At 42.1% G+C, this 12750-nt stretch overlaps 1 protein-coding gene across 4 annotated transcripts in view; it reads right to left on the reverse strand.

Moving 5' to 3' along the window:
* The window catches only part of UBR4 (ubiquitin protein ligase E3 component n-recognin 4), a 118452-nt gene that overhangs the window by 74650 nt on the left and 31052 nt on the right, over positions 1-12750 (reverse strand). For all 4 annotated transcript variants that reach the window (XM_048824691.2, XM_048824688.2, XM_048824689.2 and 1 more), the window contains exons 31-43: positions 11654-11754; positions 10748-10946; positions 10189-10377; positions 9757-9820; positions 8779-8970; positions 7601-7671; positions 7321-7468; positions 6571-6798; positions 5977-6147; positions 2441-2623; positions 1953-2111; positions 1138-1290; positions 225-452 (exon numbers count right to left, since the gene is read on the reverse strand). In XM_048824691.2, coding sequence (XP_048680648.1) covers positions 225-452; positions 1138-1290; positions 1953-2111; positions 2441-2623; positions 5977-6147; positions 6571-6798; positions 7321-7468; positions 7601-7671; positions 8779-8970; positions 9757-9820; positions 10189-10377; positions 10748-10946; positions 11654-11754 — 2086 coding nt within the window. The remainder of the gene's footprint in view (positions 1-224; positions 453-1137; positions 1291-1952; positions 2112-2440; positions 2624-5976; positions 6148-6570; positions 6799-7320; positions 7469-7600; positions 7672-8778; positions 8971-9756; positions 9821-10188; positions 10378-10747; positions 10947-11653; positions 11755-12750) is intronic.

Genomic DNA, 12750 nt, shown 5'->3' on the forward strand with positions numbered 1-12750 from the left:
AACCATGCTCAATTTTGTAGATGACTGGATCAACGGGTTTAATTTCAACCTTCCCCCTCAACCACCACCCTCCAAGTGGTGTCAGAGTCAGTGTCAGAATTTCTCTCTCTGCAGAAAAAAGTGCACTCTCATTGATCTAGATCAGGGGAAAGAAAAAGAAACTGCTGCTTCTTACCATCAGAAGCAGAGGGAGAGAAAAAGTTAGTAGGGAAAGTCACCATTACCTTCAAGTCTTCATGGTTGACTTCAAGCACATTGGTAACATAGAATGGTCCATGCTGGGCACTGCTCGCCTCCTCCATGAGCTGAGTATAGATGTACCCAGCAGATGACATGATGACTATGATGTTCTTTCCCTCCTCATTGAACAGAAATGTGACATCCCTGATCTTGGAGCTTGGCAAAAGGAAATAGAACGTTGGGCTCAAAGCATCTACGGAAAGGTCATAGATCTGTGGGAGGAGAGGGAAGGGAATTAGTAGTGAGCCCACAGCTCTTCCTAATGGAGCATAAACACAGACTGGAACTATTCCTACAATGGTGCGGATCCCGGAGGGCAGATTATTCAGGTGCCATAATATGGAGATAAAGATAATCTCAGATCTACGAATGACCTCATTCTTCTGTGTTTGTGAGGTTAGGAAGAGGGGAAAATGTTGGCCCCATCTTCAAAAGTGACCTTCATTTTTGAGTGTCCAACTTTAGACAATCAAGGCCAGATTTTAAGAAGTATCAGCACCCACAACTGAAATCAAAGGGAGATGCAGGTGTTCAGTACCTCAGAGTGTGAGAGTGTGTGTGAGAGTGAGAGAGAGTGTGTGTAAGTAAAATCTTAAATATTTCAAGTTGGGCACTCAAAATAAGAGGTCACTTACGAAAATGTGGGCCTTTGTTTTTATGTTTCTGTGAACAGTCTATTGCTAACAGTGGTGAATAGCAATACATATTAGAAAACTAGAGGTAACAGTAATGCCCTTCCTAGAACTCAAATTTTCCTCGTAAATTAGAGCACTGTGTTATTCTGACATCCACTGATGACTCTGGAGACTGCCAGAAGCCCACGTCAGTTCCACGGGAAATGAAAAGCAACGCACAGCACCAAGTCAATCCGGGATCATCCACAAGTTGTGACCGTACCTTCACAAAGTCTGCAGTCACAATAGCAAGTTCTGTCTGAGATCCTGGCAGCCACACAGCCTTAATGATGAAGTTTCCTGTTGCTAATTGGGGGTGGAGTACCAAGTGATCGGAAACTGATCCTGAGCTGCTGAATGTTAGCACATGGCAGTCCTGGGACAAGAAAATAAAAGTCAAGTATTAAATATATATATTTATTTCTGCAAACACAGATTCAAGGGGCATCATTCCTGCCATTGACTTCTCCCTAGCCCCAAACATGAATAATGGATTCATATAGGAAGAAATCAAGCATCCCTGTTTTCAGGATGAATGAGTCTGCAAGAGAACTGTGTCTCTTCTGGGGTTTTTTCAAATATTTGAGACTACTGGTTTCTTAGGTGGTGTATTTCTTTAATTGCGGAAATTGTACACTGATTTGAAAAAATACAAAATGATCACCCATTGCTCAGTAGTAGAAGTGGCTGCAGATTAAGATTAAACACATCCATTTCAGTGAAGTTTTATTTACGTGGATACCCTTCTCAGTTTCTGTAGCACAAAGGACAGTCGGCCTGAGTGTCATTGTTTTATTTGGGCATTATCAAGAATGGTTTAAAATAATAAATAGGATTGACATAGTAAATGAAGCTGCAGCAAAACTAAACTAGGAGCAAGTGATTCAAGAACTAGAATTAGTGACATCTACAATGACTTCAGATCTCTGATAGCCAATCAGAACTCCACAACCCATCGCTTAGGGAGAGAGGAGCACTGCTTGGTTTGAGGTCACATTTCCAGAGGTAAAGGAACTCTCTTGCTTGTCAGACCCTTACCTTCAGCCCACACACAGCTAGATAGTCCTCCTTGCAGGGATTTCCTGTTAGGCTCAGTACAGTGAAGGGAACTGGTGCAGATGCAAGGCGAGTAAGGGTTAATTTCCTTTTGCTGGAGTCCGCTTGTTTAAGCAATGCTGAGAGTTGTAACACCGTAATCTACAAAATAATGAAATCAAGTCAATTGTCTAAGGTTGGTACCACAAAAAGAAATTCTCAGTATCTAGCTTCTTATATGACTCCATCAATGTACTGTCTCAGCATCTCTGCAGCAAGCAGCAAGATTTTTGTTCCCTAAAATATGGAACAACTGAAGTAACAATCATGCAGGGAGGTTTTTCCAAAAGAGTCCAGTCATTTACAGAGTCCTTGAGTCTGACCGTAGGAAGTCTGCTTGATTCTTTAGTCATTTTAAATCATCTCATCTTACTTTAAAATGGATTTTAGGTTGTTGCACCATTGGAGTGCGTCCCCTTCTCAGCACCCACCTTGCCCTTTTCATGGCTCACAGCTAGATGCTGGCGGCGCCCATGCGGGGAGGACAGCACACACATTGCCACCCGCCTCAGCATGTGAGCGCTGATCAGCTGTCGGATCGTCTGGCCCTGGTCGCCACTGTAGTTCATTCGGACATTCTCAAAAGCACCTTCTTGAGAGCCAAGAGTTGGGACCTGAGCCATTGTGGAGCACAAAGAACACACAGAAGTAGAGACAAATAGCAGAGATTTAACAACTGAAATAGTTTCATTTAGACTCACAGAATTTAAGGCCAGAAGGTACCATCATGATCACCTGATCTGACTCACTGCAAACTGCAGGCCACAGAACCTCACCCACCCACTCCTTTTAATAGGCCCATGTGACGGTACCTTCATGAAGGTACTGCTGGCTGAGTTACTGAAGTCTTCAGATCTTAATTTAAAGACTTCAAGTTATAGAGGATCCACCATTTACTTTAGTTTAAACCAGCAAGTGACCTATGCCCCATGCTGCAGAGGAAGGTGAAAAATCCCCAGGGTCTCTGTCAATCTGATCCAGGGAAAATTCCTTCCCAACCCCAAATATGGCTATCAGTTAAACCCTGAGCCTGTGGATAAGTCTCACCAGCCAGACACCTGGCTGTTGGAGATATCTGCTAATAGCAGTCATGGATGGACCATGTGCCATCTTTGGCAATCTCATACTATCCCCTCCATAAAAACTGACGAAGCTCTATCTTAAAACAAGCTAGGTTTTTCGCCTCCACTACTCCCCTTGGAAGGCTGTTCCAGAACTTCACTCCTCTGATGCTTAGAAACCCTTATCGAATTTGAAGTATATATTTACCGGTCAGTTTCTATCCATTTGTTCTTGTGCCAACACTGGCCTTTAACTTAAATAACTCCTTTCCTTCCCTGGTGTTTATCCTTCTGATGTATTTAGGAAGAGCAATCATATCTCCCCATATTCTTCATTTTGTTAGACTAAACAAGCCAAGCTCCTTAAGTCTCCTCTCATAAGGTAGCTTCTCCATTCTGCTGCTCATCCTAGCAGCTCTTCTCTGCACCTAAGTTCCAGTTTGAATTAATTTTTTTAAACATGGGAGACCAGATTTGCACACAGTTTTTCAGATGAGGTCCCACCAGTGTCTTGTATCATGGTGATAACACTCCCCTATCTCTCCTGAAAATACCTCACCTGATGCATCCTAGGATTGCATTAGCCTTTTTCAAGGCCGCATCACATTGGCAGCTCATAGTCATCCTGTGATTGCCCAATACAAACAGGTCTATCTCATCCTCTATTGCTTCCAACTGGTATATCCCCAGCTTATAGCAAAAGTTCTTGTTGTCTAAGAGCATGACCTTGCACTATGCACTATTAAGTTTCATTCCATTTCTCTTACTCCAGTTTTCAAGGTTGTACAAATCTTACAAACATACAAGAGGCCACACTGCATCAGACCAATGGTCTATCTAGCCCAATATCCTGTCTTGCAACCGTGGCCAATGCCAGAAGCTTCAGAGGGAACAAACAGAACAGGTAATCATCAAGTGATCCATCCCCTGTCATCCACCCCCAGCTTCTGGCAAACAGAAGCTAGGGACACCCAGAGCATGGGGCTCCATCCCTGACCATCTTGGTTAATAGCCACTGATGGACGTATCCTCCATGAACTTATCTAGTTCTTTTCTGAGCCCTGTTACCGTTTTGCCCTTTATAACATCCCCTGGCAATGAGTTCCACAGGTTGTGTGAAGTACTTCCTTTTGTTTTAAACCTGCTGCCTATTAATTTCATTGGGTGACCCCTGGGTCTTGTGTTATGTGAAAGGGTAAATAACACTTCCTTACATATTATCTCCACACCAGTCATGATCTTATAGACCTCTATCATATCCCATCTTAGTCATCTCTTTTCCAAGATGATGAATCCCAGTCTTTTTAATCTCTCCTCATATAGAAGCTGTTCCATACACCTACTAATTTTTGTTGCCCTTTTCTGAACCTTTTCCAGTTCCAGTATATCTTTTCTGAGATGTGACAACCACATCTGCACGCAATATTCAAGATGTGGGCGTACCATGGATTTATGTAGAGGTAAGATGACATTTTCTGTCTTATTTTCAATCCCTTTCTTAATGATTCCCAACATTCTGTTAGCTTTTTTGACTGCTGCTGCACATTGAGTGGAAGTTTTCAGAGAACTATCCACAATGACTCCAAGATCTTTCTTGAGTGGCAACAGCTAATTTAGACTCCACCATTGTGTAGGTATAGTTGGGATTATGTTTTCCAATGTGCATTACTTTGCATTTATCAACATTGAATTTCATCTGCCATTCTGTTGCCCAGTCACCCAGTTTTGTGCAATCGTTTGTAACTCTTCACAGTCTGCTTTGGATTTCAATATCTTGAGTAATTTTGCATCACCTGCAAATTTTGCCACCTCACTGTTTACCCTTTTTCCAGATCATTTATGAATATGTTGAACAGCACTGGTTCCAGTACAAATCCCTGGGGAACTTCACTACTTATCTCTCTCCATTCTGAAAACTGACTATTTATTCCTACCCTTTGTCTTCTGTCTTTTAACCAGCCACTGATTCATGAGTGAACCTTCCGTGTTATCCCGTGACGGCTTGTATGATATTCTGGTCGTCCTCTGTTCTGGCCAGACCTCCCAACTTTGTGACATCCGCAAATTTTATTAGCACACTCCCACTTGTGCGCCAAGGTCATAAATGAAAATGTTAAATAAGATAAGTCGCAAGACCAGTCCCTGAGGAATCTCTTAAGTTATTTCACTAATAACCTCCCTCCAGCCTGACAATTTACTTGCAGGTTGACCTGGCCTCCCCTTTTCTTATCCATCTTTCTATACTCATATTAATCCCCATCTTCTCCAATTTAACTAATAGTTTCCTGTGTGAAAATGTATCAAATGCTTTACTGAAATCCAGGTAGATTAAATCTACTGCATTTCCTTTGTCTAGAAAATCAGTTTTCTCAAAGAACAAGATCAGGATGTTCTGGCACAATCTACCTTTTGTACAACTATGGAGTATTTTATCCCAAATACCATTTACTTCTATGTCCTTAACTACTCTCTCTTTAAAAATGTGTTCTAAGATCTTGCATACAACTGAGGTCAAACTAACAGGCCTGCAGTTTCCCAGATCACATTTTTTCCCTCTTTCTTAAACGTAGGTACTATATTTTCAATTCTCCAGTCATAGGGTGCAACCTCCATGTTTACAGATTCATTAAAAATCCTTGCTACTGGGCTCACAATTTCATGTGTCAGTACCTTAAATATTCTTGGATAGAGAATATCCAGGCTCCCCAGTTTGGTCTTATTAAGCTGATTGAGTTTGACTTCCATCTCGGTTGTGGCAATTTCTGCTTCCATGTCCTTGTTCCCATTGGCCACGCTCCCATTCCCCCAGGCTGCTCATTACCCTTATTAAAAACTGAGGCAAAAGTGATCCCTCCCGTCGGCTCAAAAGCAAGCATTTGAACTAGCAAGCCAGCCAGTAATCATACCATCAACTGATCTGTCATTTCCATGGTCTTGTCCAAAGTGTGCAGCTCATTCAGAGCCTGTTGCGCTCGGCTGCTGCTGCCCATGGCTGAAGCTTGCTGGAAGTTGACCTGAATGGCATCCATTAGGAAGCTCAGCATATCCAACACCAGAGGAGCAAAGGAGAAGTTGGCCTATGAGAAACAGATGTGTCAAGTAAAGCACAAGACATACCCATGAAATCTCCATAGCAGCAGCATTTCACAGGCAAGATAAGCCTTTGAAAAGCAGTTACAGCACCATTATCCTAATAGACAACTGAGAATCAGGTAACTTGTCTAACTACCAGTACAGCCCACTCCACAACCACTCTGTACCAAACTCGACTGTTTCTTACCGGCATTAGACACAAAAATCCAGTGTTAACTCTCAACACAGAACATAGTCCCTGCACCAATTCTGTACTGGCATAACACTAAATCAAAATGGTAAAAGTCTCTTAAGTTAGAAGCACTGACTACTGCAAAGACAGCTTTATTCTAGGAGAACAAAGAATCCTGAAGAACTACTACACAGAGGGATCCTGATTGTTGAATGAGATTTTAACGTGACAATACCTGGGATTGCAATTCCTCTCGACAGCCCTCAACATTTCGACACAGGCTGCTCTTCTTGGGTTTCTCTTCATCAGGGCCCTTCCCGTCATTGATGGTGACCTTGGATTTATCTGCCGGGGAGCTGCTTGCATGGCGGATGACACTCTCAGGCACTCTGGGCTCACTCTGGAATGCAGACTCCTTCATGGTAGAGCTGATGCCACTGCTGGGAGTTCTTTTCACCAAAGCCTGGGAAAGACAAAGCAATATTGAGGGCCCAATCCAGTTTCCATTTAAGTCAATGACAAAACTCCCAGTGATTTCAATTGGGGCAAAATTAAATTCCTTAAAGTACATTTTCAGAGAGATAAGACAGCAATAACCCTGTACCATGCATGTCACTTTCCTTTTAGACATTGTATTCGACAGGAAGTAACATTGTTGGCAGCTGGTGGGAAACATCAAAAGAGCAGAGATCTGGTAAGTGGGCAACATGAAGTTGACCTACAAACCACAAGTCAGTTATGTAGGTGCAAAGTCTTAATTAGTATTAACAGATCTGCCAATAGAGATCCTCTCGGTGAAGGGGGTGAAATCATTAAGTAGAAAGCTTCACATTACAGGGCAGTGATGAAGCTTATTCTAAAGTAGACCCCTCCCATATACTGATGACAAAATAACTATTGTGCAATATAAGACTTTGCAAAGCCAAACTTAGGCAACCTGTAATAGTTGCAGGACAGTTTAAATTTAGCCATGAAGATCCTTTACCAGGCAACTGCCATCTTCCTTCGCTCCACAGTCACAGAAGAATGAACCATATTTGGCGTAAGAAATCTCATGGTCCTTGTGACAAACTTTAGCACAAACCGTGCAAACACCAACCCCATCCACCATCTTACAAGTGTGACAGTGATACCTGTACAAAAGAAACCAGAGAGGTAAGAAATTATAGCCCCTCCGATTTAGCATACCATCTCTTCCCCAATTCTGAATGGCCAGAAAGACCAGGCTGATATTCTGTATATAGGAAAACCTGGAGGGCTCTTACCAGTGTTGGTTCATGAATTCTTTCTGTGTGATGGTGAAGGTGCACAGCTTGTTGCAGAGAGAGTCTTCATCCTGTTTAGGAAGGAAGATCATTTGGTCAGTGCATTACATATCTACCTACCTACCCTGGAGCCATCACTTGATACAAAAGAAACACATTCTCTGACAAATTCACATTTGAAAACAGTGAGTTTTAGCATCATCTAAAGCAGCAGGCACCAAACAAAATCACTTCATTTTACATCCAAGAAATACTGAACAATAATTAAAAGAAGATATTGGGGCCTGAATTTAAAGGAATGAATTACTGATGGCAGCTTTAATATTAAAGAGACATCTAAAAGCCTATCCCAGTTAAATTGTGTATTAATGTAACAGTCAGAGAACCAGCTATACAAGACCAGCAACATCTTACTCAACATTTCTGCTCCATCTTCAGCTCATCTCTGCTTGCTTTACTGACAAAGGTAAAGACTTTTTTGTCAACACTGAAAAACTAATCTATCTACACAAGATAGAGCTGGATTCTCTTCTGTCTTATGTCAGCTACATTCTAAACTGCAAAATCTTTATTACTGACAATGATTTAAGAGCCAGAGGGCACAGATGGGCTTTCAGATCCCAGGTTAAGATTGTCCAACATGAAATCATACTGTTTATAAATCAAATCACAATATTTTTCTACATTTGATCTGGAAGCTGCACATATAAATATAGAAGACTACTGTGACTCTCACCACTAATCTACATCATAAGATTCCAGGACTGTCACTCTGGAGCCTAGAATAACTGTTGAGTCAACGTGAAGCAATGGAAACAGCTACAAGCATGGTGTAGAGCTCTTCTGATTAAGAATATCACAAGGTCCAATCATCACTGGGATTCATGGTCTGTCACTCTCCAATCTTTAAGATCTGAGACATTTTGAACTTTACGCTCGTGAGGTAATTACAGCTACAGTAAGGCACGTACCTATGCCATGAGTGCTAGACCACTGTGATATCAGAGGTAACTCAACCAATCACAACCCGTACTCTACAGCTAATTTGCATGCAACAATTTAATTGGGTGTATAAGGGAGACTGTGGAGATGATGGATTACTTAGGCCAGCTGCCACAACCACGCAACGGCATCAGCTTTCAGCTACTAGTTGCGAACATCACACTACAAGAACTTACCGAGTCTTCAGCTTGAGAATCTTCCTCTTCCACTGCCAGCTCTTCCACCCAATCTGAATCCACCTCGATAGCCCGTTCCTCTCCATCAACGGACAGATGACTGGGTCCTTGGCCGCTGGTTTGGCTCAGAGCATTAGTGACATCAGCCAGATAAGACACAATGTGACATGTACACTCCAGTATAGTAACATGCTGCAAGCAAAAGTTTAATATGAAAAAAAGAGAAGGAATACTTAAGTCATCCTGCAGTCAAAAAAGCTAACAATGCTAGGAGCCATTAGGAAAGGGAATTGATAATAAGGCAGAAAATATCATAATGACTCTCAATAAATCCATGGTATGCCCACACCTTGAGTACTGTGTGCAGATGTGGTTGTCCCATCTCAAAAAAGATATAGCGGAATTGGAAAAGGTTCAGAAAAGGGCAACAAAAATGATTAGAGGTATGGAACACCTTCCTTTTGAGGAGAGGTTAATGAGCTTGGGACTTTTCAGCTTGGAAAAGAGACGACTAAGGGGAGATATGATCGAGGTCTACAAAACCATGTCTGGTGTGGAGAAAGTAAATAAGGAAGTGTTTACTCCTCATAACACCAGAACTAGGGGGTCACCAAATGAAATTAATAGGCAGCAGGTTTAAAAACAAACATAAGGAAGTATTTCTTTACACAACGCACAGCCAGCTTGTGGAACTCCTTACCAGAGGATGTTGTGAAGGCCAAGACTATAGCAAGGTTCAACAAAAAAAAGAAAAATCAGATACTGTACATGCATGGAGGATAGGCTCATCAATGGCTATTAGCCAGGATGGGCAGGGATGGTGTCCCTAGCCTCTGTTTGCCAGAAGCAACAGGGGATGGATAACTTGATGATTACCTCTTCTGTTCTTTCCCTAACACTTATACCGGTATAACTTTTCTGATGCAGACCAGGGCTCAGACCAAACACTGAGGACTGAGAACTGACTGTGTTTCTTACCTTTCCATGCATGACATTAGAATTCATTTTTTCTATAACGTTCTTTTGAGACAGGTATTTCTTGCTATAGGATAAAGGAAAGTTAAAAAAAAAGATAGTTATAGAAACAGCTCTTAAAAGTTATCAATTTAATCCTCACTGATGACAATCCCAAGTATTTAGTTTGTTAGTTTTACAACAGCATTACGCAAATCATTAAGGTAGTGGCCACTAAATCAACGAGAGGAAAAGCTAAGGACCTCCATGGTTCCAATACAAATCTCCACAAAGATACTTATCCCAACTACCACAAATTCCAACAGGTGGCATTCTGAACTATGAGGCAACCACACAGCAGCCCACATGCTCTCCCCTCTCCATTATCAAACTCCCAAGAAGTAAGTCCAACACATGAAGATAATCAACCACCAACACAGGTCTCATTTTTCTTACCATCTGCCCAGCCAATCGACTGCAGCACTGTGAAGCTGGAGATGTCCAGCACCTTGCCCAGCACTAGCCAGAGTTGCCATCACAACCATGAGCTCAGGGAAGCCTGTTCCATCACCATTGGCCAACATTTCCGTTGCCATTGGTATAAGGGTACTCAGCAGAACAGTGCACACGCCTTCTCCGACTTGGCTAATCAACAAGAAAGTAAGTTTGAGATGCATTAAATCACCCATCTACACCAGTTTAAGCTGAACTTTTCTGAGGGTTATCTCAGCAGTATATTAGTCCACACCAGACGGGTGCAAATTCTAGCATGGACTAGTGTGTCGCGCACTAACTGCCCCATATGGGCCCTGCTGGCATACAATAAAAGTTCCCTAGGGTATGTTAATGTAGTCCTGTTTCAAATACTACTACATTAATATACACTAGAGAACAACAGCAAGACAATGGCTTTACAGCATGAGAGATCAGCAGTATTTAATAGACTAGAAGGTGTCTATGGAATATGTATTTTATCAATAGTATACAATGTAAGTCACATAAGATTGTTCTCTACCTGTTTTCCCGAACAATATATGTTGTCAGAAGTTGCAGCAGCTGCCTGTTCTCTTGAACAACATCCAATTGATCTGAATCTTTAGGTGGTGACATGGTCATCCTGGTTAACCAGGCCTGTAGGCGTACAGGCTCAACACAGGCCAACTGGGCCAAGGAGCCACATAGTCGCAACAGACTGGGGTTAGGGCTCTTCTCAGCTAGGAGACAGAATGATCAGTGGTTGATATTGTGGCTGTAAATTGAACAGGCCTGATGACAATTTTCCTTCTACTATTAAAAGGAAAATTCACTGGATTCCCTAAAGGGCATGCAACTGGAGACAACCCCACAGCTATCCCTGTTACTATCATCATCATTCTAATTCTGTCCCTCCATTCGTTCCCCCCAGACACTTATTCTCTCTCTCTCACACATTGAGGGTAACTAAATCAAGCATGACATAAAAGTGAATTGTGTAATTTTCCAGCTTGTGGTCATCTCTAGCTGTTCATATGCATACTGAAGATATTGCCAGACGGTCCCCTTGTGCCTGCTCCTCCAGAGAGCTGAACAGTCTGCTTAGCAAACATTCACCTTCAAAAGAGGGATTGCTGAAATACTAGTTAACTCAGAATAAGCTTTTACTGCACACTGAAAGGGCAAATAATTAAGGGGAAATGTGCACAGAGGGAGGCTGTCAGGGGAGGGACAGTGACAGAACTGAAAACTGAAGCTAGAGAGGCGGAGGGGACAGAAGACAAAAACAAAACACAAAAGGTGACTGGGAATGAGTACACGTAGTCTTCAGTATCTCCCCACAATTTTTCTTTCAAGCATTTTCATACTGTAGGTCAATTTATGTAGAACAAAAAAATGTTAAATGGATATCAAAGTTCTGATGCGGAGATTAAAGACAGTCACTTACTCAACTGGAAGAGTTTGGTGAAGAATTTCAGAACCCGGTTACAGAATTTAGCTGAGAGATTTTCATTGGCTGTTGCCATCATGATCTGGACCAGTTCTCCACTAATTGAGTGAGAGAAAACAAATCATCAGGTCAAACCTTTCAAAAATGCACTCACCTCTTTTCTTCACTGTTCTTTATATCAATCTTAGATGCCAGGGCAGAAACCGTTCATATGCTGCAGAGTACTTTGGGGGAGTGGGGGAGGAAACAGACACCTAAACAAGACAAAACTCTGAAGCTTGCACCCAGCACAGTAAGGATGGAGCATTGCAGGCAGCTACCTTCCATTCTTAGTTTCACCAGAAAAGAATGACAACAAAAACCATGTTAATGGGTTGTCCATGAAGAAGCCAAGCAATTACACTCCAAAGGGAAATATCAAACAAGTGCCAACACTACTTCCCTTCAATGTTTATTAGAGCCACAGAGTCCTGCTGTAGTCAGTCAGCTTAAAATTAAGGCTACGTAACAGAAGAGCCTTGTTAAAAAAATGATTGCAGCTGTTTGGTTGAAGCAATTTCAGCCTGCTGGTAAAATCACCACATCTTTTTCCCATTGTCCTCTCCTCCACTCTCTGAGGTACTAACTCATGGTTAGCAGCACTACATTAACGTGTTTTTGCAATCTGGCTGTATACAATATTTTCAGAGCAGTGACATCAGAGCCTTAGCTCCAAATTCAGAAGGGTATGCAAACCTCAGGAGCTCACAGATCATGAGCAATCTGGAGACAAACCAGGGTTCTGTCACAAAAGGGCCAAAGCTGATTTCAACATCTTTTGTCGTCGTCATCTTTCTCACTCTATTCTCATGTATCATCTCCCATCCCAACAGTGCACATAAACCAAGCCAACTCCCCCATCACGCTACTTTAGCTTGGGCTGAACACATGAAGTAGAGAGCATGTAAAGGATGTCAATCAACTTTGCAACTGTAATTAACTCTCCCCCAGTTCACCTCTCCCTACACTCTTGCTGTGCTCTGCTGTTTCACATCCGCACTACCTTGTCTTCATACTCCAAGACAGGAAAAAGGCATCCTTCAGGAGATCAAGCC

Source organism: Caretta caretta, chromosome 18 (assembly GCF_965140235.1).
Source record: "Caretta caretta isolate rCarCar2 chromosome 18, rCarCar1.hap1, whole genome shotgun sequence".
NCBI classification, from domain to species: Eukaryota; Metazoa; Chordata; order Testudines; family Cheloniidae; genus Caretta; species Caretta caretta.